The sequence below is a fragment of the Macrotis lagotis genome, chromosome 4, assembly GCF_037893015.1.
Source record: "Macrotis lagotis isolate mMagLag1 chromosome 4, bilby.v1.9.chrom.fasta, whole genome shotgun sequence".
Lineage (NCBI taxonomy): Eukaryota > Metazoa > Chordata > Mammalia > Peramelemorphia > Peramelidae > Macrotis > Macrotis lagotis.
In genome coordinates, this window is record NC_133661.1 from 78,294,923 (window position 1) to 78,320,777 (window position 25,855).

Here is a 25,855-nt window from a genome sequence, read left to right on the forward strand (position 1 = left end):
TCTCACCCCCAATACCAGGTCTAAAGCAGTCAATTTAGAAAAGGACTGAGAACAGTTTCACAGAAGCTCTTTTTTTCTCTATAGTAGAAGGAAACTGAATAAAAAGAACCCCTGACTATTAAGACCACACTTAAGGTAAGTAAATGTGGTATACTAGAAAGTACATGGTTCTTAGGTGACAGTCCTGATTCTGATACCTACTAACTAGGCAAATTGTTTAACAGTCCCATTTTTCTCATGCCATCATCACTTAAAAAAAAAATGATCTGAAATGACCCTTTGACAACTTGGAGAAATGGCAAAATGAAAATGCTTTCAAATGGGTAAAAGAACTAATTCCTAGATAATTTTCCAAAAGTAAAGACTAAGGTCTTGAACTAACTCTCCAATTTAAGTAGAAGCACCCGTGCCCTTATTTTCTCACCATTAATTAACCTTAGTTGAGATTCTTATACTCTGTGACACTTGAAGCATCCTTTATATTCCTCATCCCACTCTAAAGATATGATAGGTACTAGGGGTAGTGGAAGTGCTTAAGCCACTATAAGGGACATGTTTCTTTAGTCTAGGAAATGCTCTTTACATTTTAAAAATGCAAAACCCAGGGTGGCTAGGTGGCACAGTGAATAGAACAACGGCCCTGGAGTCAGGAGTACCTGAGTTCAAATCTGACCTCAGACACTTAATAATTACCTAGCTGTGTGGCCTTGGGCAAGTCACTTAACCTCATTGCCTTGCCAAAAAAAAATGTAAAAACCATCCTTAGCTCATAAGCTACATAAAAACAGGCAGCCATTTGGAAATGGCCCTTTGGCTATTATTTGGTCCCTGCTTGACTAGAGACAACAGCTGTTATGTTCAGGGAGAAGAGGGTAACAAAGCTTTTCTTCATTCCTGCTAGATATGATCTCTTCCTTCTCTTATCCCCTACTATATATTGCTGTTATGATACTGATATCTGACTTTATATAACAGATATGTATATAGATAAATGTCCCATTAGATAAAGACATTTGTCTTATTCATCTCTCCTAATCTTCATAGTATACAGAAGCACTATAGAGAGCAGGCAGTATATAAGTATTTAGTGAATTCAACTTATTAACAAATAATGGTGTGGTGGAGACATAAAATACCCAGTATCTGTGAGTTTTGAAGTGGAAAAGGTTCAGTAATCTTGGTAAAACTTAGTATTTTATTTTTTGTACCTCCATCCTGTCCTCCCCAGGATAAAAGGGGAAGTTTCAGAGAAACTGTACCCTTTTGACATAAATCTCCAAAAGTGATTAATTCTTTAGAACAGACTTCAGAAATAGTTTAACTTCTGGGCTATTTCAGCCATAACTATTACAAAATACAAAAGTTGAAACCAAAAATCTCCCTTTCATACCTGATCCTCTTATAAATTCCTAAAGGATAAAACATAATTATCACAGAATCTCTTTAAGGATAACCTCAAGCCATCTAAGTTCAATCCATACTTGAACTGAAATTCCTTCTCTGAAATATACACCTAATAAACATTTGACAAGCTGGCTATCCAACTTTTTCTTGGTCCTGTAAGAAACCCCTGGAAAGGCAACCTATTCCAGGTTTGGACAGCTTGAAATATTAGAGTTTTTCCTCCTCATGTTAAGCCTGAATCTATCTCTGCACAATCCATCCAAAACTGCTAATTATAGTGCTTGAGATAGCATAGTAGGAAGAAAATCTCTTCTACATTTAAGGTTTTAAAGTACTTTGACAACTTTTGTGTCTTCCCCAAATATCCTCTGTTCCAGTTATTCATCTCTACTAGTTCCTTCAAATGATCATCATATATGGCGCCATCTCTAATTTTCTTAACATCTTACTAGACAAGTTCCAGTTTAACAAAATCTTTTCTAAAATTTTAGAGAGAAAAATTGAACCAAATAATCTCAATGTGGTCTGACCAAGGATGAGTAAAATAAGACAAGTTTTCAACTCCCTTATTATATATAATAGTATAATAGCTCTCTTAAGACAGCCTAAGACTGGACTGGGTTTTTGTTGCAATATACTGCACTGAATTTAAGTCATTAAAAATTTCCAGAGCTCGCCCCTCACACAAGAACTGCTATTTAGCAACACATCCCCTTTTCAACACTTATAAGTTTATTTATGAAACCAAGCACAAAATTTTGCATTCATAGCTATATGTAATTTCACCTTATTAAATTTGGCCCATAGTGCTAGAGATCTTATCTTCTAGGAGGCAAATCAAGTCAAGTCCATTAGCATTTATTACGCACTATTTAGATAGTGTTCTAAGTGCTGGAAACACTAAGAATTACTTCCCCATCCCCATAAAAGAATATAAATAAACTCCATGCTCTCAAAAAACTTGCAATCTGCCCATGGTTTGTACAAAAAAGAAGTAAGACAAGATAGGGTGGAGATAATCTTAGAAGGAAGGGTTCTTGTAAAAAAGAATTTTAGCTGAGTCCTAAAGTCAAGGAAGCCAGGAGACATAGATGAGGAAGGAAAGCAATCCAGGCATGAGGAGGGACATTCAGGTGACATCAGTGAACTGGGAGGTGTGTGAGAGCAGCAAGTGAGATTAAGACATGCTTAAAGACCAGCAAAAGACCACTGGTAGCAGAGTATGTTAGAGGAAGGAAAAGTAAGGTACAAGAAAACAGGAAAGGAGGATGACCAGGTTATAAAAGACATTTTATTACTAAATAGATAATTTTACATGTGACCCTGGTGGCTTTAGGAAACCATGAGCATATATGGAAGGGAGGAGATTGACAGTGAGATTTATACTTTGAGGAGATGAATTTGATAGCTGAATGGAAGAATACAGGAGTAAAATTCTGCTTTTGGTATTCAAGTGTTTTTGTAACCCCTCTGAAATTTGTGTCATCTGCAAAAGTGCCACTGTATCTATTTCTTCATCCAAGTCAATGATAAAAATGTTAAAGAGCAATAAGACCAAAAACAGTTTCCTGTGGCGCTGGAATAGATACCTTTCTCCCTGTCTACACTGACCCATGAAAGACTATTTATTTTGGTCAAGTCAATCAATTCCAAACCCACCTAACAGTACTATCATCTGGTATAACATTCCACCGTACATCAACATTAATTCAAGTTTGCTTAGTAATTTATGGTTTCGAAAAGTAGCTTCCTCATAAGCTTTTTTGTGAAAGCATATATTATTACTATCTTCATTTTAGAGAAGAAACTGAAGATTTTTGCTAAGCAAATGTCTGAAATAAAATGTGAATCCAGGTATCCTGCTTCAAAGTCTAGCACTTTTTCTACTATGTGCCATACTGCTTCTCATAGGTAAAATGAGTATACCTCAAGAACATTGCTGAGATAGATTTATCTCTACAGCATTATCTTAATCCATCAGTCTAGTAGTCATTGTGTCAAAAAAAAAACAAAACAAGCCTGACAGAAATTCTTCTTAACCAGTCAATAATTATTATAATTATTAACCACTGTTCCCCAAATTAAGAACATTTCCTTTATTAATAAAAAATTTAATCAAGAATCAAAGTTATTGGGGCAGCTAGGTGGTGCAGTGGATACAGCACCGGCCCTGGAGTCAAGAGTACCTGAGTTCAAATCTGGCCTCAGACATTTAATAATTACCTAGTTGTGTGGCCCTGTGCAAGCCACTTAACCCCACTGCCTTGCAAAACAAACAAACAAAAAATAGTATCAAAGTTATTCTTATCAACCTAATTTGAACATCTCACATTCAAGTCTATTTTGAAATTAGGGATATTTATTCATCTTCAGCCTTGCAACACTTCTCTTTTTACACAATTTTTTGAAAGATTGCTGATAAGAGTGAATTCATTCCTGTCATTCTGAATTGACAGAAAAAATTTAAAATATAAATAAATCTAGTGCAAGTAACCTACAATGAGATTCATTTTTACTTAGTGTAAATATGTGTAGCTAGGTCTTGTGAAACATGTCCACAGTCAATATCTGATTCCAGGGAAGGTAAGGCTGGTAGACTGTTTGATTTGGAAAGTCTGAATGTGGTAGGGTTAAGCTGATTCCAGAATCAATATGGTGAGTCCCCAGGACTGGAAAGATCAACAGATTTCCTAAGGAATCAGTTCAGGTTGTAAAACAGAGCAACACAAGGTCCCCCCAAATTCAAAGTAACCATATAGATTTTGTTGTTCCCCTATTCCTCTCCCTAAGGACTCTAAACAAATAAAATTAAACCAACAAATGACTGGGACCTTGTTAGCCAATTCTGGCTCATCTCCATCTTTACATCCTCACAACTGGACTTTGTGAATGGTGTCCTCTTTGATCTCACTATCTTCAATTTCTCCCATTGAAGACTGTTACCAAGATGTCTAGTTTATCTAAATCTTATCATTCCCCTTCATGAAATCCCATGCCTACAAGAAAGACTCTTAACCTCTTAGCTTGATAGCCAAAATCTACCCGTTTCAACTTTTTTCACCAATGAATACGGCTCAAATGGGTTTTATAGAAAACACTAAGTGGTACAGTGGAAAAAAATTTTACGCTGGAGTCAGGGAGAACTCAGTTCAAATTCCACCTCTGATGTTTCCTATCTTAGGCAAGTCACCACTCAGGGTCTCAGTTAATCATTTGCAAAATGAACTAGGTGACTTGAAGGGTCCCTTTCAGCTATAAATCCATGATCCATTCCATCTACCTATATAAAACCTTCTTGACCTTTAAAACCACTTAAACCCTAACTCCTACACAAAAGTTTCTTTCCACACCAAAGCAATCTAACAAGTATTTTCTCAGCTACTCTGAACTTCTAAAACACTTATTGTTCTTACTACTCAAATAATGAAATAAATTTTTTTCATTTAATTATCTTTTTATTTATTTCCTCAACTAGATTATACAATCTTTGAGGCAGGCACCTTTGCATCCCTCACTGAAACAATGGTCATTAAGTGAATAAAAATTTAACAACTTAGATTATTACATCATTAATTCAATTTAAAAATCTAACACATTCTCAAATATAATTGGAAAAATTATTCTCCAAATAATACACATTCACTTCTGATTTGTAGATAGTTTACTCCCTAATGATATCAGGAATGTTTCATCTAGAAAATAAAATATTATTCTGTTTTTTGATATAGTTGCCAATCAGAAAAACAGCCAAATAGAAAATCAGAAGGTGAAGAAATGTTCAGAGAATAATGAAATGTTTCCAGTTCAATGAAGTGGGAAAAACTCTGGAGAAGACAAGAAAAATAGCTGGACTTTGGCTACAAATCCACTTTTGCTAGAAAGTCAAAGTCTGAACCATACTGATATATCCACAAAATGTGGGTGACAATACCTTCTCTTCTTATCTCACAGAATTACAGTGTGGACTAAACTATAATGTCTATTACTATGATTAAAATTAATGTACAATACAAATATTAAGGATGATCGATGAAAAATAATCTTCACTATTCTCTTTTATTAAAATTATTAAAATTTTCCTAAAGCATATTAACCTGCATGTCTGACGAATAACAAATGTGTGATACAGATAAAATTCTTTAAGAAAATACTTTGGGGGGGGGGGGGGCCGCAGGTGGCGTAGTGGATAAAGCACTGGCCCTGGAGTCAGGAGTACCTGGGTTAAAATCTGGTCTCAGATACTTAATAATTACCTAGCTGTGTGGCCTTGGGCTTGCCCAAGCACAAGCTAGGTGACATAATGCACGGAGCACTGGTCCAGGAATCAGGAGGATCTGAGTACAATCCAGACTCAGACACTTAGTAATTGTCTAGCTGTGTGACCCTGGGCAAGTCACTTAACCCCATTGCCTTAAATAAAGAAAATTTTAAAAAAGAAAAGAAAATAGAAGGGAAAGCAACCAATGAGCTCTGAAGTCCCCAAAGAAGGCTTTGAAGAGCACTTAAACTGGTCCAAGTAGATTTATCAGGCAGGGATAAAGTGAGGAGCATTCCAAGCTCAACACCTTCTCCACCAGCAACTGTAAGAACTTAGAATCCACAAAGGAGAACCAGAGAATAGACTAGTTTGGAAGAAAGGAGAGTTCCTGTAAATAGGTAATAGAGGGCGACTAGGTGGCGCAGATAGAGCACTGGCCACCTAGCCGCCCCCTAGAACCTATCTTCTAATAGTTGTACAATTTAAATTTAAAATACATGAATCCCAGGAGGCTAGGTGGCACAGTGGATAGACCACTGGCCGTGGAGTCAGGAGTACCTGGATTCAAATCTGACCTTGCACACTTAATAATTACCTAGCTGTGTGGGCTTGGACAAGCCACTTTAACCTCATTGACTTGGAAAAAAAATCTAAAAAAATAAAAAATAAAAATACATGATCCTCTTCCTGGCTGTCTTATTTAGTTTCATTAAGTCACTCATGTAAATGAAGCAATGCTAGCTGGAACCTAAAAATCATCAAAAAATAATGGGGCAGCTAAGTGGCGCAGTGGATAGAGTACTGGCCTTGGAGTCAGGAGTACCTGGGTTCAAATTCGGCCTCAGACACTTAATAATTTACCTAGCTGTGTGGCCTTGGACAAGCCACTTAACCCCATTGCCTTAGAAAATCTAAAATAAATAAATAAAATAATAAAGTAATAAAATAAATAAAATAAAATAAAATAAGAATGATACAGACTATCTCATAATGCTTGATAATACCTGCAAGAATATCTGATTATATGTATATTTTACATATAATCAGGGATTGATCTTGCCTTTCCAAAGTTAAAAAAAATAGAAACACTAAAAATTATACTAAACATGAAGCTGCATTAAGTTTCATAGTTACCTTTACTTTTTCCCTTCTTAAGCAACAGAATAGACAATTTTCATTAAAAGTCCAATCAGAAACACCTTCAGGTTCACAGTCTGTAAAATTATAGTAAAAACAAATTACTTAAGTCACAAAATTAATTATGGAAACAAAGAATATGCAGTCTCAAGTAAGTGTTTACTAGAAAGGAAAATTCTACTTTGCCATAAAGTAGTGAAATCCATGTTAACACTATATGTATTTATATGTATGTAAACTGTTTTATATAAAATTATGTCAAACATCCATGCTTCTAGCCTTAAAAGAAGAGTGTGTGTCATGTGTGTCTGTATGTAATTTTAACCAATATGAAAACTAAGAGGGAAGGGGAAGGGGGAGGGGAGTGAAGAATAAATCACCAAGGTAACACATATTGACTGGACTCTAATGTTTCTGTTATTAGCAAAGCAGAACAGAAACAAACAAAAAAAAAAGACTCAATACCTTTAAATAAACTGAGATCTTTTAATAATCCAGGTCCAAACAGCCCTTCGAGGATACTTTCAAACCCTAAGAACAAAGGGGGAAAATGTTAGTGTATCATCAAAAACATTTAGTAGTTCTATAGTAGCTACAATTAATATTAATCTCCTATTAGAAAAAAAGGACTTTGTAATCCAGTAGTGAAAGATATCAGATCATTTGTGAAGAAATGCAGAACAAAAGTATAACAAGCTTTTAAAAAGGATTTCTCTACTTTTAACATATATTCCACATAAATCCAAAGAAAAAATTAAGCTAGGCATTACATAAAAAATATAAAAATATATAAAAATGCACTGCTTATTCCATATACTTATGAACACTTTTCCAAAAATATCTTGCATTTCTTATACCCTTAAGACTCAATTTCTAACAACCTAGAGACTCAATTTCAAAAGATGGCTCATTTATGCAAGTTCACTATTGTCTTCTGTCCTATTAAGCAATTCTCACCCACTAACTGAATCAGAGGAGATACTTTCTAAATTAAACTAAATTTAAAATGTCAATTTCTTTAAATAGGAAGTACCTAGAATGAAAGTTTCTATATTATTAATAAAATAACGGAGACAACCATAACCACAGAACACTCCTATTTTCTCTTCATACAATCACCTAACTTCTCTACTACAGTCATAATCACTGCATATTGCATGAGAAAAGGTTCAAATTAAATCTGACCAAAATTGAATATCAGTTACTCAAAACCAAAACACCAAGGATACTCAAGAGAAAACTGAAAATTCTAAAACCGTAATAACCTAGCACTATCACATGACCATGTCTAATAAAAAAAAAAGACCTTCCCTAATTATCTGTGCAGTTTAATATACTACCCATAAAATGGGAAAAAAGAAATTTGGAAGTCCATTTACACATGCCCACAAAAACTCATGTAGCACAATATACCAGAAAGGCATAATACAGAATCTTCCATAATTACACAGGTATTATTTCATTCCAAAAAAAATATATAATAAAACTCAAGAAAGCCAGGGAGCACAGAATAATTACTACCAGTCTTCTCAAACAGCCTGAATTTTTCTAAGTCCTTCCATAATCCCCCATAGAAGGCCCCCTTCTAGTTGCTTAAATATCATTCAAATCACATACTCAGCTCTACCTCCTTTTTGATGACTTCTCTTTTGTCTTCTCTTTACTTATTTGGTGATTTTCCACACTTAGCAATGTATCTGACACACTGATGGGCAAATAAATACTAACTGAAATATTCAATAATGAGTTCATATTTTTATATGCAGGTCATCACTGGAAACAAGCTTCAACCCACAACTCACCTTTGCAAGGTCCTTTAAATAGCTGGCAAATTTTGATTCTTCTGAGATTCCACTTGGAGAATCACAAAAATACTAATTCTAAAAACATGAATTTTCTGATGTCACTAGCAGTTTGGGACTATGGAAACAAAGTGAAAAATCCTGAATGCAATCTCTTCCTACACCAATTTTAGGCTAAACAATATAAATACAAGAGAAACATCTCAGGCACATATTTTTAATCTACTTCAGCGTGGATATTAGATCAATCTTTTTATTTTATTGTGGATTTCATTGAAAGATCTTCTGAAGTTCTTTATCTCCTGAGTTATTAGTGCTCTTTTAACCTCCTGAAAATTTTCCAGCTGACCTCATTTTTAACTGCTTTCTAAACCAAAGATACTAAGGACTTTTTAATTGTAAAATTTAAGGATCTTTTCTCAATATTCATTCTTCTAAATCTGTCTGCAATTTTTGATACGTTAATCACATTCTTTTCTTTAATATTCTCATTTAGGTTTTCATATCCCATCTCCTCAATTCTCAATCTCTTGTTAGATCTTTATACTAGGTTTCACACCCAAAGTGACAATCTCTCATGGTTCTGTCCTGATCCTTTTTTATTTCACTTAATAATCTTAACACCTCCTACCATTTAAATTCTATATAGATCTCTTAGTCCTAATCTACTTTTCTGTAGTCTTCTACCTCACAACTTTCTAAGACATCTTGAACCAGTCTAAAACTAAACTCATTTTTGTTTTTTTATTGATGCTTCATTTTATTTGCAGTTCTGAATTCTTTCACTCCTTAATCTCCCTCATCACCCATTAAGGAAGAAAAACAAAAATTATTATAAATATGTATAATAAAAAAACTAACAAAAAACAAATGTCCTCAATTTTCCATGTCCAAAAAGCTAATATGCTTCAATTTGTACTCTGAGTCCAACAGTTTTTTAATTTTAAACCAAATGACTGGGAGTCCTTGATTTAATTAAAGATTCATTTTCTTCCTGTCAAATTTGCTGATTAAGTTATTTTTGTTTGTAAGACTAGCTATTTTGCCTTCTAGAATACCATATTCCAAGCTCTCAAGCAACTTTGTGATTGCATCTACTAAATCTTGTATGATCATAACTTTTGCTCTTTGGTACATGAATTCTTCCTTGCTGGCTGCTTACAGTGGTTTTAATTTGATAAAGAAGTTGGATGAAGTTCCTAGAAGTTTCTTTAGGAGGTAATTAGTGATTCCTTTTATTTCTACTTTGTCATTTGGTTCTAAGAGATCTAGGCAATTTTTTTCTTTCTTCCCATGATTTTTTTTTTTTTTTTTTTGCAAGGCAAATGGAGTTAAAAATGGCTTACCCAAGGACACACAGCTAGGTAACTATTAAGTGTTTGAAACCAGATTTGAACCCAGGTACACCTGACTCCAAGGCCGGTGCTTTATCCACTGCGCCACCTAGCCGCCCCTGTATTTGACCCATGATTTCTTAAAATGATGTTCAGGTTCTTTTTTGGTCATATAGGTAATACAATTCTCTCTCCAGGTCAGTTTTTGTACTATGAGATACCTCGTATTTTATTTCATTTTTTCCAGTCTTTTGATTTTGCTTCATTGTTTCTTCTTTCCATGTCTCATGGAGTAATTAGCTTCTATTTGATCAATTCTAATTAGCAATGACTTATTTTTTTAGGTACAGTTTTGTATATATCTTGTTCCAAAGGTGTTCTCCTTTCATATATTCCTTCCATAGCTTTAATTTCTTCATCTACTATTCTCATTTTTTTAAAGGTTTCTTCAAGGCAAATGGGGCTTGCCCAGGACCACACAGTGCCTGAGGCCACATTTGAACTCAGGTACTCCTGACTCCAGGGCCGGTGCTCTATCCACTGTACCACCTAGCTGCCCTATTCTCATTTTTTTAAAACAATTTTTTACCTCTTCTTCATCTTCTTCTTCTTTTTTTAGGTTTTTGCAAGGCAAATGGGGTTAAATGGCTTGCCCAAGGCCACACAGCTAGGTAATTATTAAGTGTCTGAGGCTGGATTTGAACCCAGGTACTCCTGACTCCAGGGCCGGTGCTTTATCCACTGAGCCACCTAGCCGCCCCTTTATCTCTTCTTTAACTTCTTGCTTTAACTTAAATTCAAATTGTACTTTGTTTTACTTGTAGAATCTCTTCTGGGTTTATTTTGAGCTCCTCTGTTACCACAAGAGATCTTTATGGTGACATTTTCTTTCTTGATTTGCTCATTCTTGCAGCCTGCTTCTTGACTGAACTTTATTGTTACTGCTGGGCATGGCATACTTGAAAGGGAAGTTCTGGACTGAGCGTTAGTCTTCCTATATCTGTCTGCTAATTTCTCAGCTCAGATGGGGTGAAGATAGTGAAGAGCACGTTTCAGTGCTCCCAACATGATGAGATTTAGGGCAAAGTTTCCTCACTGTCCTCTTGGCCTGAGTTCTATATGTTCCTGACCCAGCTTTGGATCTGTTAGCTTGTCCCTGGCTGAGAGTTTATCAGTCCACTGAGAGGCTTTTGTAGGTTCCTCTTTTATCTAAAACTTCTGCCAATTGGGCATCATGGCTGTTCTGTGAAATTCCTAGTATAAATTTCACTGGAAAATTCCACCCTATGCTAAAAGTTAGAAACATGTCTACTATTAAGTAAAATCTCCAGTCACTCTATGAAACTACTAAATGTGTGATATAAATACCAGGATGGTGTCATGGGCAGGTACTTGCTCAGGAATAACTATATGCTGATTCCTTTAGCGCTCCTCCCCAATCAATGACTTTTATTTACACTCTATCTTGTATATACAGATATGTCTTTAAAACTTGCCCCAAAATAACATAAACTCTGAGGACAGGAACTATTTCATTTTTGTTTCTGAACTTAATACAATGCCTGGAATATGATCATTTAATAAATGCTAGTAAATGGCTTGATGAAAGCAGGTTTACTGGTCTTTCATTTGGAAAAGTATAGAACTGCAAGGAATCTCCCAAAGTATATACTAAGTATATGTACTGTGAACCAAGCCCAAGATGTTCAAAAACAATCTCATTAAAATTGAGCTTTTACCTCCAAAACTTCACCCCACTGCCACCCCTTCAGATTCCATATTCTTATAGAAGGCAGGAGCAATTTCATTCTTTTATCTCAATCACCAAATGACTGGCATGCAGGAAGCACTAATAAATGCTTGCTTACTGATCAACTAAATAAAGAAATTCTCTCCTATATCTATGACTGTAGGGATTTAGGGATGCATGTAGGGATCTGTCGAGGAAAAGTAAATTAGACAAAAAGGAAATCAAAGAGATGCAGAAGATGAGAAAGAATAAAAAGGAATAAAAACCAGTTAAGAAATTGTATTAATTATACAGAAACAATCAGAAATGTCAAAATTCAAAAAGTGGTAAAGAAGATTAAGATCAAGTTATCTGAATCAAGAAAAAAAAAGAAACTCATAATATGATTCTAAGCTAAAAGACTTAACCATAACTAACTTTTCTCAAAAAATAGCAAATCATGTATGAGTTATGGCTTCAGGTTGGTTATACATGCAACAATACATTTAAATCCTTATAAATGTTGTTGCTTAGATATTGTGAAATCATACTTGGCTAGCCCCTTGTTCACTGATGTTAATATTAATAAAACTGAATGGCATTAAATATTGGATTTAGCAGTTGCATAGCAACAGAACATTTTATGTGTTATGCTTGACATTAACAAAAGGCAAATAAGGAAAGAATGAATGTATTCAAAATGTATATTATGGACTTCACAGAACAGCTATGAAGCTCAATAACAAAAAGGTATAAAGAACAAGAGATTGAATAGAACCACCATATATATAGTAATAAAAATCTTTTCAAAAGGAATTTCTATAGAATCCTCTTTAACATCCTGTAGTCTTTGTTATCTAGTCTCTCCATTTAGTCACTCCACTTCAATCTATTCTTAAACAGATTTATCTTCCTAAAATACTACATTATCAAAATATTACTCCTCTCCACTCAGTAAAAAAAAAAAAAACAAGGCTTAAAAAAAAAAACCCTTTAATTGTTCACAGTAGTCATACAAGACCAAATTCCTAACTTTAGCATTCAAAATACAGTCCACAATCTGGAACCAATCTATCTTTACACACTCATAGCCCCATGTTCTGTAATACAAATTCCCTGCAGCTTCTTGGTTTTTGCTCATGTCCTACCCAATCCTCAGCTCTATAACCTATTCAATCAGGCCTGAACTCAGCCCAAGGCCTTTTTATTTTTTGAAGCCTCCCTTGTGGTCCAAACTATTGTCTATTTAACAGCTATATTTTTTACCTTCTGTAACAGCTATTCAAAGTCTTTCTTTTCTGTAAACTGTATTAAGACTTTTAAGGGAACAGGAACTATTTTATATTTTTTGACAACCCTCAAAATGCCTTTCAGTCTGAGTCTACTACTCTTGAAACCAGAAATATTAATTTATATTATATAATATAATTAACATAATATTAATTTTTTATATATTGGGAATTGATGCAAATATATAACAACCATTTCCCAATAGAACAGGAAGCTTTCAAAAGAAGAAATGTGAGTTGCCAACAGCAGTATGAAAAATGCTTGAAATCATTAATAATATTAATACAAAATAATTCTGGGATTCCATTTCACATCTGCCTGATTAGCAAAGATAATAAAAAAGGAAAATGATAATTGTAGGAGGGCTATGTGAAGAAGGAAATAACCCACACAGCTAGGTAATTGTTAAGTGTTTGAGGTCGCATTTGAACTCAGGTACTCCTGACTCCAAGGGCCAGTGTTCTATCCACATTAGCTGTCCCCCTAATCACTCTGGAAACAATTTGTAACTATACCTAAAACGTCACTTGAACAGGGCAAACTCTTAAATAAATGAAAGAGACAGAAAGGACTTATTTATGCAAAAATGTTTACAATAATGCTTTGCAGCAAAGAACTGGAAACAAAAATGATACCTGTCAAGGAATGGCTCAACAAATTATAACATAAAGAGTGTACAAGTGAAACAATGTAAAGACTAACGATTGCCTTTTGTGGGGGCTGGGGGGAGGGAAACAAGATTAGGGGGAAAAACTGTAAAATTCAAAATAAATATTGATTTTATAAACAAAAAAGTATAAAGGAATATTAATATGCCATAAGAAATGAGGAAAAGAATGAAAGTCAAAAAAACCCGGAATGACTTGTATGAACTCTTGGATAAAAGTGAAACAAACCAGGAGAAAAATTTGTACAAGAAACATTTAGTGCCTACTATGTATGAGGTTTGTCAAGGAGCTGCCAAAATGATTTTCCTAAAGACTAGGTATGGCCATATCAGCTACTTTTCAACAATTATTATCTTTAGTCTTCTGATTTAATCTGGTTGATAAGTATAAGGAAGAAAACAAACACAACCAACTATGTACAAACAAAACAAATACAGGAGGATAAGCTGGAGATAATCAATGGAGAGAAGGCATTTAGATGAATCAGGAAAGGTAGAAATTTAGCTAAGATCTGAAAAAATCTGGAAGGAAAATGAAGAGAAAGAGAATTCTAGGCATGGGGGGGGGGGGGGGGGGGGGGGAGATAGCCAGAGAAAATGCTCACACTTGGGAGACAGACCTTTCAGATCTTATAATAAATAAGCAACAGCAAGGAGGCCAGCATCAACGAATGGCAACAGTATAAGGAGGGGAATGTAAAGTGTTTAAAAATTTTTAAAGATAGGAAGGGGCAAGGTTATGTATGAATGACAAAATTCAAAGGATTTTATATTTAATCTTAGAATTAACAGGAAGTCACTGGAATTTATTAGAGGATAACAGATCTGAGCTTTAGATCAAGTTGACAGCTAAGTGGAAGATGAACTTAAGTGGAAAGAGAGTTGGGACAGGAAGAATATCCAAAGGTCATTCCAATCAATAGTGAAAAAGAAAACTTTGAAAGACTTAAAACTGAACAATCAATTGCCCAATTATTACTCCAAAAGACAAATGATGGGAGCAGTGATTGTCTACTTTATTTAGAAAGATGAAGTGAGCATAATGTGATTTTTAAAAAAATATTCATGAAACATTGAAAGTAAACAAATGTAGAAAAGGACAAAGAAAATTAAGTTTTGTTATGTTTAATTTGATATTCTTTAAAAGCAAGTATCCTTTTCTGTTCGATGTAAACAGAAATATTCATATTTTTAACATTTGTTAAATTCATTTCAGAAGAATAATTTTTTTAACAGCCTGTTGAAAAACAAAGTTATACCAGGTAGGGGAGAATATGATCTTTTAGAATACAGAGGCAAGAAAGCATATTGAGTAGGAAAACAGATATGTGTCTTTTTTGAATGGAACAAAGTTTGTCCCTCACAATAAGAATGAAGAGAAACAACAAAATAAATGGTTGTTGGAGTTGTGAATTCTGAAAAAGAATTCACAACTATTCTAAGTGACTAAAAAAATGTTCATACTCTTTGTCCTGGATTATGTCCAGGCATAATTACTTCAAAGAGATCAAAAGAGGGGCCAAGTAAGTAGTGCAGTGGATAGAGCACCAGTCCTGAAGTCAGGAGTTCAAATCCAGCCTCAGACACTTTATAATAGCTGTGTGGCCTTGGGCCAACCACTTAATCCCATTTGCCTTGCAAAAACCTAAAAAATACCAAAGACACAAAAGTTCCATATACAAGATGTAGTAGCATCTAGATAACCATCAGTATGTATGTCTAAGCAAAAGCCCAGCCCAGGGATCACATGGAACAGCTTGAAGGGGCAGTGAGAAAACTCTACTACACCAGAATGAGTAAGGAGTGAGGAGCACCAGCAGCAGAACCTGCAGCGAGAATCTGGGAAAACCAGCCTGTAATTCAAGAGCACAGCCCACAGACAGTCAAGGGAGACTGCAGAACTCTCTCTGCTCTCCCTGGCGCAGGACTCTGCTGTTTACCCACACTCAGATCCAGGTAGTAGTTTGGCCTCTCATACTAAGATGGCAGGGATCCTCACAGCTCCAGGAGAGAGGGGAATGTCTGTGGTCATCTACATATCAAAGCACAGGCAAGAGAACATAAAACCTTGGAGGAATAAAGGTCCCAGTGGGGTGTCCCAAAAAAAATCCAAAAAAGAAAATGTCCCAATAATATTCAAAAACTCAGGAAGCACCCCAAAACTAGGCACAGACTGGAGAAATGAGTAAACAGAGAAAAAAGGAACACCATCGAGAAATTTTTTTTGTCTATGATCCCAAGAAGGATCAAAATACTCAATCTGAAGATGAGGAAACACAAGCTCCTGCATCTAAAGACTCCAAAAAAACAGAAGTTGGACTCAGGCTATGACAGAGCTCAAAAAAAGATTTTGAAAATCAAGTAATGGAGATAGAAGAAAAATTGGGAAAAGAAATGAGAGAGATGCAGGAAAAACATGAAAAAAAAGTCAGCAGCTTAGTCAAGGAGATCCAAAAAAAAAAAAAAATGCCTTAGAAAATATCATATTAAAAACCAGCATTAGTCAAATGGATAAAACAGTTCAAAAAGTTATTGAGGAGAAGAATACTTTAAAAAGCAGAATTGGCCAGATGGAAAAATAGATAAGAAAGCTCTCTGAAGAAAACAAATCCTTCAGATGTAGAATGGAGCTAAAGACACAATACTTCAACACCAAAAGAATGAAAAATTAGAAGAAAATGCAAAACATCTCATTGAAAAAAAACAACTGATCTGGAAAACAGAATCAGGAAAGATAACTTAAAAATTATTGGGATCCCTGAAAGTCATGATCAGGAAAAGAGCCTTAACATCATTTTTAAAGAAATCCTACAGGAAAAATGCCCTGATATACTAGACTTGGAGGGCAAAATAGAAATTGAGAGAATCCACTGATCTCCCCAGAAACAGATAAAAAAAAACAACCCCCAGGAATATTATAGCCAAGTTCCACAACTCCCAAGTCAAAAAGAAAATATTACAAGCAGTCAGAAGAACACAATTCAAACATCATGAAACTGCAATCAGGATCACACAGGACTTAGCAGCAACTACATTAAGGTCTTGTAAGGCTTGGAATGTAATATTCCAGAAGGCAAAAGAGCTTGGAATGGAACCAAAATCAACTACCCAGTACAACTGAACATCCTCTTCCAGGGGAAAAGATGGACTTTCAATGTTCCTGTTGAAATGACCAGAGCCAAACAGAAAGTTTGACCTTCAAGTACAGGACTCAAATGAAGCATAGAGGTGGAGGAGAAAGGTGAATTATGAGGGATTTATGATGATGAACTACATGCATTGCTGTGTAGAAAAATGATATTGATAATACTCATATGAACCTTCTTATTTAATAGAGCAAGTAGAAGGAGTTTTTATAGATGAAGCACAGGAGAGAGCTGAATCTGAAGATAGAATATATTGTAAAAATGGAGTCAATAGCTAAAAGGGAAATGCACTAGGAGTAAGAGAAAGGAGAGGTGGAATAGGCTAAGATATTTTGTACAAAAGATATATTTTTTTTTACAATGAGCTTTTGCAATGATATGGAAGGGGGGGAAGGCAAGGGGAAAATGAGGGAACCTTTATTCTCATCGGAAATGGCTTAGAGAGGAAACAGAAGACATACTCAATAGGGAATAGACATCTAAAGTAAAAAGGAGAGAAGGGGGAAAGGGGGAAGGGGGGGTGATGTAGGTGATAGGAGAGGGTAGATCATAGGAAATAATAGTCATATATAACACATTTTCTTTTTTATTACTTACAAGGGGCTAGGATTGGGTGGCCACGGGGCCAGGTGGTTGCTGGGTCTCAGGGGTGGTATGTAGGCTCGGGGACTCTTGGCCCCAGGGCCAGTGATCAATCCACTGTGTCACTCAGCTACCCTACGGCACATTTTAGAAGAGGGACAAAGTGAAAGGAGAGAGAAAATATAATATATGGTAGTGGGGAGGAATGGATGGAATTACAATCAGCAACAGCAACAGTGCAAAAATATGGAAGTAACTTTTATAATGGACTTATCATAAAGAATGTGATCCATCCAAGACAGAGCTGATGGTATCAACACAGACTGAAACATTTTTTTTCTCTTTCCTTTACTTTATTTCTCATGAGGGTCTATAATTTTTTGGGTTGAGGGGGTATTGTGTTTATTCTTAAATAAGAATATTTTAGTAATATAAAAAAAATCACTTGTACAAAAATATTCATAGCAGCTCTGTTCATGGTGGAAAAGAATTGGAAATTAAGTAAATGTCCTTCAATTAGGGAATAGCCTAACAAAATGTAGTATATGTATATGATAGAACACTATTGTTCTATTAGAAGCCAGAAAGGATGGGAATTTGGGGAAGCCAGGAAAGATTTGCATGGACTGATGCTAAGTGAGATGAGCAGAACCAGAGGAACATTGTGCACCCTAGTAGCAATGTGGGGGTGATGACAACTTGATGGACTTGCTCATTCCATTAATGCAACAATCAGGCACAATAACTTTATTTTTCTTCCTTAAGGATATAATTTCTCTCTCATCACATTCAACTTAGATCAATGTATACCATGGAAACAATGTAAAGACTAACAGTGGGGGGGTGGGGAGAATGAAGCAAGATTAGGGGGAAAATTATAAAAAATTCGAAATAAAAAAGTATTAAAACACACCGTGAGGGGGCGGCTAGGTGGCACAGTGGATAAAGCACCAGGCCTGGAGTCAGGAATACCTGGGTTCAAATCCAGTCTCAGACACTTAATAAATTACTTATCTGTGTGGCCTTGGGCAAGCCACTTAACCCCATTTGCCTTGCAAAACACCTAAAACACCAAGAGACAATTCGCTCAAGAAACTTACGTAATATATAGGTTCTACTGTACTCAGCAATTAGTTAACTTGATAACTTAAACTGAGAGGGTCCAAAAAAGGCATCCCTCTCCACAACATATCCATTTTCCACATTTCCCTACTTCTGCTCAAGGTACCACACCACCTTAAAGTCACGTAAAATTGCAATCTGAGTCCCTTCCATGACTCCTCACACTAGATATGAGATCTAGTGCCAAATCTTTTGATTTCCACTTCTTCAAAGTTTTGTGCATGTTGTCCCTTTCTCTACTCACTAGTTCAGGATAGCCCTCGTCAGTTAAATATTTTTATTTGTTTTTCAAACAACATGCAACAATAGTTTTCATCAAGAGCAGCCATGTTGCATCAGACACCCAGGGGCATCGTTTTTCCATAATTCTTTTGAATCAGTGCAATAATTGTCTATCATCTGAATGAATTGCTAAGCAGCAACTTTATTGCCTGTATGGAGACAATTATCTTGTTATTATCATGTGACTTTTGGACAGTTAAGAATATAACAGGTAGACTCACAGTTGTCTTGCACTGCTGAAACCATATAGATAATGGAAAGAGTCGCTGGGTGTTCAGGGCTCAAAAGGAATTGAATCAAGAGAAAAGAACCTCTTCAGAAGCTGAGTCAAGAATTTTTTGGTTAGGATTAATTTCCTGTCCAATTATTTGGGTGATATTTGCATATAGTGCTCTCTTCTCCTTCAAACTGAAATGGTTGGCAGTAGTCACCATGGATGCCAACCTATATGGCGACCATCAGAGGCAAAGTAGGCAATCAAAGAAATTTAACCAGCATGCTACCACTTATCTTGGAAGAGACAAAACTTTAAAGATGACCAGATGTCTTTAAGATATAGTGAAGTAATGCATGTGTTGTATTGAGGAACAACTGAAGAGAATGTCTTAATCCTTTTTGAATTGAGTAAATATATCGAGGTGGAGAAAATCGAGATTTTTCTCATTTTTAAAAAAAAATTACTTTTAGGGAAAAAAAAGATATTACTTTTGGCATAAAATCTGCCAGGAATCTTTTTTAATATTGGTGCCTCAAAACTGAATAAGGGTATGCATCTTCCTAATTTTAGAAGATGGAAAATTATCTAAATTAAGTATTATGTTGACTGTTGGCTTGCATTTCATAAATAGTCTCTTGATACAAAAACACTATATTTCAAGATGAAAGTTTTTGCCTAGTTTGTAAGATAAAATTATATGCTATACCAAGTTTGTCAGTAATTTTAAGGGATATTTATTTTGGTTTACTCAGTAAACTGTTAATTCATGTGCTATTTATTATATGTGTAATTTGACAGAGCAGGCTGTATAGTTTATAACAGTATATATCTATATATGTGCTTATAAATACAGTTTATATGATTTTAATTACTGTATTAGATATACATTTCATTCACTTTAAATTCTTATTTTGGAAATTCATGACAGGCTTAATGAAAATTTCAGTGACACAAAATATACAAATAATGAATTACTTTTTGTGTTAGGTTGAGAGTAGTTAAATAATAACTTGGCAAATGCCTTAAAAACGTATTGTTTTTAGAATTTCTTTGGTAACTGAGAGAATTAGAATATTGGAAATTATAAGACTTAATTATAAAATGTATTTGAGGGGGCAGCTAGGTGGCACAGTGGATAAAGCACCAGCCTTGGAGTCAGGAGTACCTGGGTTCAAATCTGGTCCCAGACACTTAATAATTACCTAGCTGTGTGGCCTTGGGCAAGCCACTTAACCCCATCTGCCTGGCAAAAAACTAAAAAAAAATTTAAAAAGTATTTGACATAAGTAGTTCTATAAATTGTAGTGGTATACTTCATTAAAAATGATTGTTTTATGAATATATTATAAAAAGTAAGAAATTAATTGGGTAAATTTTCCCTTATTAAGAAGGACAATAGCTTTCATCAATTATTTTTAAAGGTTTTGAGTTTTACATTTTTCTCCCCTCCAATAAAAAAAGATCTTATTATATAAACTATTTCAATAATCACACAGTCAACCTTCTCTCTCTTTATTCCAAATTCACATTCCCCAAAAAATGCCAAAATGATTTTCTAAATAGTAGGGATGATCATGCCACCTTACTAGTAAAACCTTGATGGTGCCTTTCTATTATCTTTAAGATCAAATATCAAGTCCTCTGTTTGACTTGACAATTTGTCTCTAACTTGCATTCCAAGTTTCATTATATACACTACTATTTTTCTTCATCTACTCTTTTACTCTTTGTTGTTCAACATCATGCTTCCTTGTCTTTTAACTAGCAAGTCCTCCTTGCCTGCAATATACACTGACCTCTACCTCTTAGAATCCTTATATTCCTTAAAATATATTACTGAATGGCACTAGAGGAAGTCAAGTACCCATACTGACTAGCCCCAATCCCACCTAGGCACTCACTGTAGCAAGGCAGTCTTTTTCTTCTCCCTAACTGATTCTTTATCTTATTCCTCATCAGCAAAGTTACAAATATCTTCCCTCCTCAAGCCTCCCACAGCAACTCTCCTCCATCCTCTCAGTAATTGATCTCAAAAAGAAAATAGGCCATTTGCCCTGTTCTCACTTCTTCCCATCTCAACTTACAATTCTTTTTATCTTCTTTATTCTTGTCTATAATAAAGAGGTGGCCTTTCTCCTCACCAATGTAAAGCCTTATAAATGTACCCTGCATTCAATGTCCCCAACTCCTACTTCACATTTTACTCTCATTATCTTCCCTTACTCCTATACCTTTAGATTGCTCCTACCAACTAATTCCTTCAATGATGCCTATAAACAAACTCCAATCTCTCCATTCTCAAAAAACTCCCACTAATAAAACACCACGAACAAGTCATTAGTAGAAATTAGGCTCAGATATAGGACACTGCATGCAATGTCAGATTAATATATTGATTGGATTTATTCAGTAATTTTCTTGTCTCTTTTTCTGTCCATTGGAAACGGCTCTTACTAGGAAAGGACCACTAAGGGGAAATTTAAAGTATATAAAAACAAAATTTATCAATAAATATCTATGGGTTCCGAAATCATCATTGAACTGAAAATACTCTTGCCAAGATTATCAGTGATCTCCAAATGCCAAATCTAATGGTCATTTCTGAACCCTCAAAGTTTTTTTTACCTATCTTCAGTATTTGACTCTGTTGAACACCTTTGCCTTCCTGAATACTTTCTTCTCTGAATTTTGTAACACTTCTTGAGAATGGTCCTTTTCATCATCCATGTCATGACTGCTGACTGTGGCCATCTCAGGTGTTTTCTTTTTTCTTTACACTCACTCACTAAGTGACCTCATCAGCCCCCTGGATTTAAATATCATCTTTAAATACCCAATCTAGCTTCTCTTCTCAGTTTCAATTGCACATTACCAAAACCCTACTGGACAAAAATGTGACATCTTTATAAGCACCTAAAATTAAAATGTCCAGTTTTCTAAACTTTCTGAAAAAGAACTCATTACCTTTCTCCCAATCCTGTTTCTATCAGATTACATCTTTCATCATCCTAATTCACCTTAGAATCAATTTTTTTTAATTACTTAGAATCAATCTTGACTCCTCACTCTACCCTGCCCCACATATAAAATAAATTCCAAAGATCTCTCTCCATTGTATCTTAATTGCCCCCCCAAACACCCTAGGTTAGGTCTTCATCACTTCTAGAATGAATGAATGAGACTCAAGTCACCCACCAAAATTATTTTCCTCAAGCACAGAGCTGACAATTAGCCCTCCCCCATTACTCAAACTCTAATGGTTCCCCTATTAACTCTTCTCTGTGGCATTTAAAGCTCTATATAACCTCAATTTATCCTTACCTTTACAGGTTTATTACACCTTACTCTTTGACATGAACTCTATTTTGGCCTTCTTGACATTCTTCGAACATAACAATCTCTGACATACATGCTTTTGCACTGGTTGTCTCCTCTATCTGACAGGCTCCTTCCTCCTCTCATTCTCTCAAAATTACTGGTTTCCAGGGGTGGCTAGGTGGTGCAGTGGACAGAGCACCATCCCTGGAGTCAGGAGTACCTGAGCTCAAATTCGGTCTCAAGACACCTTACAGTTACCTAGCTATGTAACCTTGGGCAAGTCACTTAACCCCATTGCCTTGCAAAAACAAAATAAATAAATAAAATTTAAAAATTACTGGCTTCTTTCACATATCTCCTTCAAGGCAGGCTCAACTTCATAGTTATCTTTGCACTTCCAGCACTTGGCACATAGTAGGTGCTTAGTAACTATTTACTGAATGACTGAGATTTTTTTTTTTTTAGGTTTTTGCAAGGCAAATGGGGTTAAGTGGCTTGCCCAAGGCCACACAGCTAGGTAATTATTAAGTGTCTGAAACTGGATTTGAACCCAAGTACTCCTCACTCCAGGACCAGTGCTTTTATCCACTGTGCCACCTAACCACCCCCTGAGAACTCAGTTTTAACATTACCTTCTGCACACATCTTTTCCTCATCAGTTCAACAGCTGAAGAGCTCCTCCCACAGTTACCTTGTATTATTTTGTGTAGATCTATATATGAATATTCTGGTTCCCCCAACAGAATTGAAGTTCCTTAAAGGTAGGAAATGCTTCACTTTTGTCTCCATATCTCAACGGATGAACACAGTGCCTAGCACACAGATGTTGCATAAATACTTCAGGATTAATTGATTTATAAGAGACTGGAGCAAAAGAGCTGTACATATTGATTTGAGAAGCATCTGAACTAATTAAGTCATTGAGACTATGGAAAAGGAAGATGGCAGCCCAGGATAGAGTCATATTAAAATCAAAACAAACTAACAAATAATCCCAAATACCATAATTTACTCAGTCATTCCCCAATCAATAGAAATTTATTGTTTTCTATTTATGCTAAAAAAAAAAAACCTGCAACAAATAAAGATATTATCCTTATTAGACCTCCTTGCGTGATAACAATGGTTTAGGTAGAAACATATTAGTGATTTCTAGAATAATTGCAAATTGTTTTCCAAAACTAGACCAACTCACAGCTTTGTTACTAGTATATTAGTGTATCTAATATCCCAAAGTCTCTCCAACTTTCACTATTTCCATCTTTTATCTTTTCAATTTAAAAAGAATTATGCAAAAACCTCAGATTTGTTTTAATTTATATTTAATGCAAAGATTTCTACTCAAATTCCTCTCACCCCCATATGCTACGGACAAGGACTAGATCAGTGATTTCACTGACCCAGGAAATCCTTAGTTGAGAAACTCTATACCAATATAAGCTGCACATTCTCTGCAATTAAAAGCTTAAGAGAACTGGCTAAAGCATTGAGGGTGGTTTGTTAGGAACTTACAACCTGTATTGTAAATGTCAGCAACAAGATCTAAATTCATGTCTTTTGAGCTTAGAGGCCAGCAGTTATTACACCATAACATATTACACTGCCTCTCTTTCTCTAACTACATTGGTTTTTGTCATACGAAACTTGTCACCAAAATTATTATTATTTATGATCACTTCTACTTCTTATATAATTAAAAATTCTCCCCCTGGACACAGTTTTAAGTTTGTTCTCCTTATTTATTTTGTGGTCTCTACACCAATTTGCAGTTAATTTTTCTATGGGATATAGGATGCTGATGTAAACCTATTTTCTGCTAAATGAGCTGCTTAGCAACTGTTACTGAAATTCTTGTCAAGTAGGAAATAATTCCCAAAGTAGTTTGTTACTGGAATTCCTGAAAAACACACTACTTACTCTGTGACTACTTCTGAGAAGGAAATATTCTAGGGATCTACTTTTTAAAACAGTATCAAACAGATTACTGTTTCACAACATAGTTTGAGATATGATAGATCCTCTTTGTTATTTTCCTCCTTTCTTATTTCACTGGAGATTTTAGACCTTTTATGTTTTAAATGAATTATTATTTTATCTAATTAGTAGAATGTAAATTCCTGGAGGGCAATGATTTTCTCACTTTTAGTTTTGTTTCCCAGGTACCTGACACAGGATAGGTCCTGCAGTGAGGAGGACCTGAGTTCAAATCTAATTTCAGACACTTAATAATTACTTAGCTGTGTGGCCTTGGGCAAGGCACTTAAGGGGGGGGGGGGGGACGACACAGACAGACAGACAGACACAGAGAGAAGGAGGTAAAGAAATTTATAACTGCTTGCTGATTGATCAATAGTTGTGGAATATAATTCCTTGTTCCCAGTATAGTACTCAATCTGTACATTCATTTAGGTAGTATCATTTTATCATATTGGCACAGCTCCAATTTTTAAAATCTTCATTAATTTTTTAAAATTTTAAGTCCTGAGTGTGAGATACTATATATAAAATGTTGTGCAATCCTTAAAATGTCACATAAATGTCCTTTCAAAATAGTTGTATTGGGATGGTGTCTTGGTCGCTCTCTCATAAAACTTCGAAACTAAGGACTCAAACTAAATTTTCGAGAGACAGAACTCACAAAGGGACCCAATGAGGCAGTTCTCCTTACTCAAGGTAACCTGGAAAAGAACAGAAAGGCTCTGCTCCCCGGGGTCGGAGGGGCAGCCCGTTGGAGGGAAAGAACTTCAGCCTCCCAAGAGGTAGCCCCAGGATGCTGGGAGCCCTGGCTCACAGCAGCAGTGGAGTTTCCTGACCTATGCCTGGGGAAGCACTGGGCACAAATTGGGGGAACAGCAGGGGACCTCTGCCAGAGTGAGCACACGAAGTCCAGCCCTCAGGGCACACAGTGAGCAGGCGGCCCAGGACATGAGCCCATTGAGCTGAGGGGAGTGAGGAGAGAGAGACTGCAAGAGCTCTGCCCCAGGAACAGGACTCTGGGGCTCTGACCACATTCAGATCCTCATCACAGTCGGCAGCAGGAGCCCCCCACCTGAGCCCCATGTCAGAAGGGGCCGCATATGGTCATTCACAGACCAGGAGGGAGGACAGAGCATCACACACTGAGACCCTTGTGGGAGGCTCAGGAAACACCCCAAAAACAGGTTCAGGCTGGGAAAATGAGCAAGCAGAGAAACAAGAGGAACACCATTGAGAAATATTTTGCAAATGAGCCCAAGAAGGATCAATATACTCAGTCTGAAGATGAGGAAGCACAAGCTCCTGCATCTAAAGACTCCAAAACTAACAGAAATTGGGCTCAAGCTATGACAAGAGCTCAAAAAAAAAAAAAGACTGAAAAATCAAATGAGGGAGTTAGAAGAAAAACTGGAAAAAGAAATGAGAGAGATGCAGGAAAAACATGAAAATGAAGTCAGCAGCTTAGTCAAGGAAATTCAAAAAAATGCTGAAGAAAACAGCATGCTAAAAACCAGCTTAGGTCAAATGGATGAAACAGTTCAAAAAGTTATTGAGGAGAAGAATGCTTTAAAAAGCAGAACTGGACAGTTG

At 35.7% G+C, this 25,855-nt stretch overlaps 1 protein-coding gene and 1 pseudogene across 12 annotated transcripts in view; one reads left to right on the plus strand and one right to left on the minus strand.

The window, feature by feature from the left end:
• Positions 1–25,855, minus strand: part of LCOR (ligand dependent nuclear receptor corepressor) — a 137,282-nt gene that overhangs the window by 57,857 nt on the left and 53,570 nt on the right. For all 12 annotated transcript variants that reach the window (XM_074233226.1, XM_074233233.1, XM_074233234.1 and 9 more), the window contains 2 exons: positions 7,265–7,330; positions 6,797–6,876 (listed from right to left, as the gene is read on the minus strand). In XM_074233226.1, coding sequence (XP_074089327.1) covers positions 6,797–6,876; positions 7,265–7,330 — 146 coding nt within the window. The remainder of the gene's footprint in view (positions 1–6,796; positions 6,877–7,264; positions 7,331–25,855) is intronic.
• On the plus strand, positions 9,737–19,354 carry LOC141520452 (Golgi apparatus membrane protein TVP23 homolog B pseudogene; annotated as a pseudogene).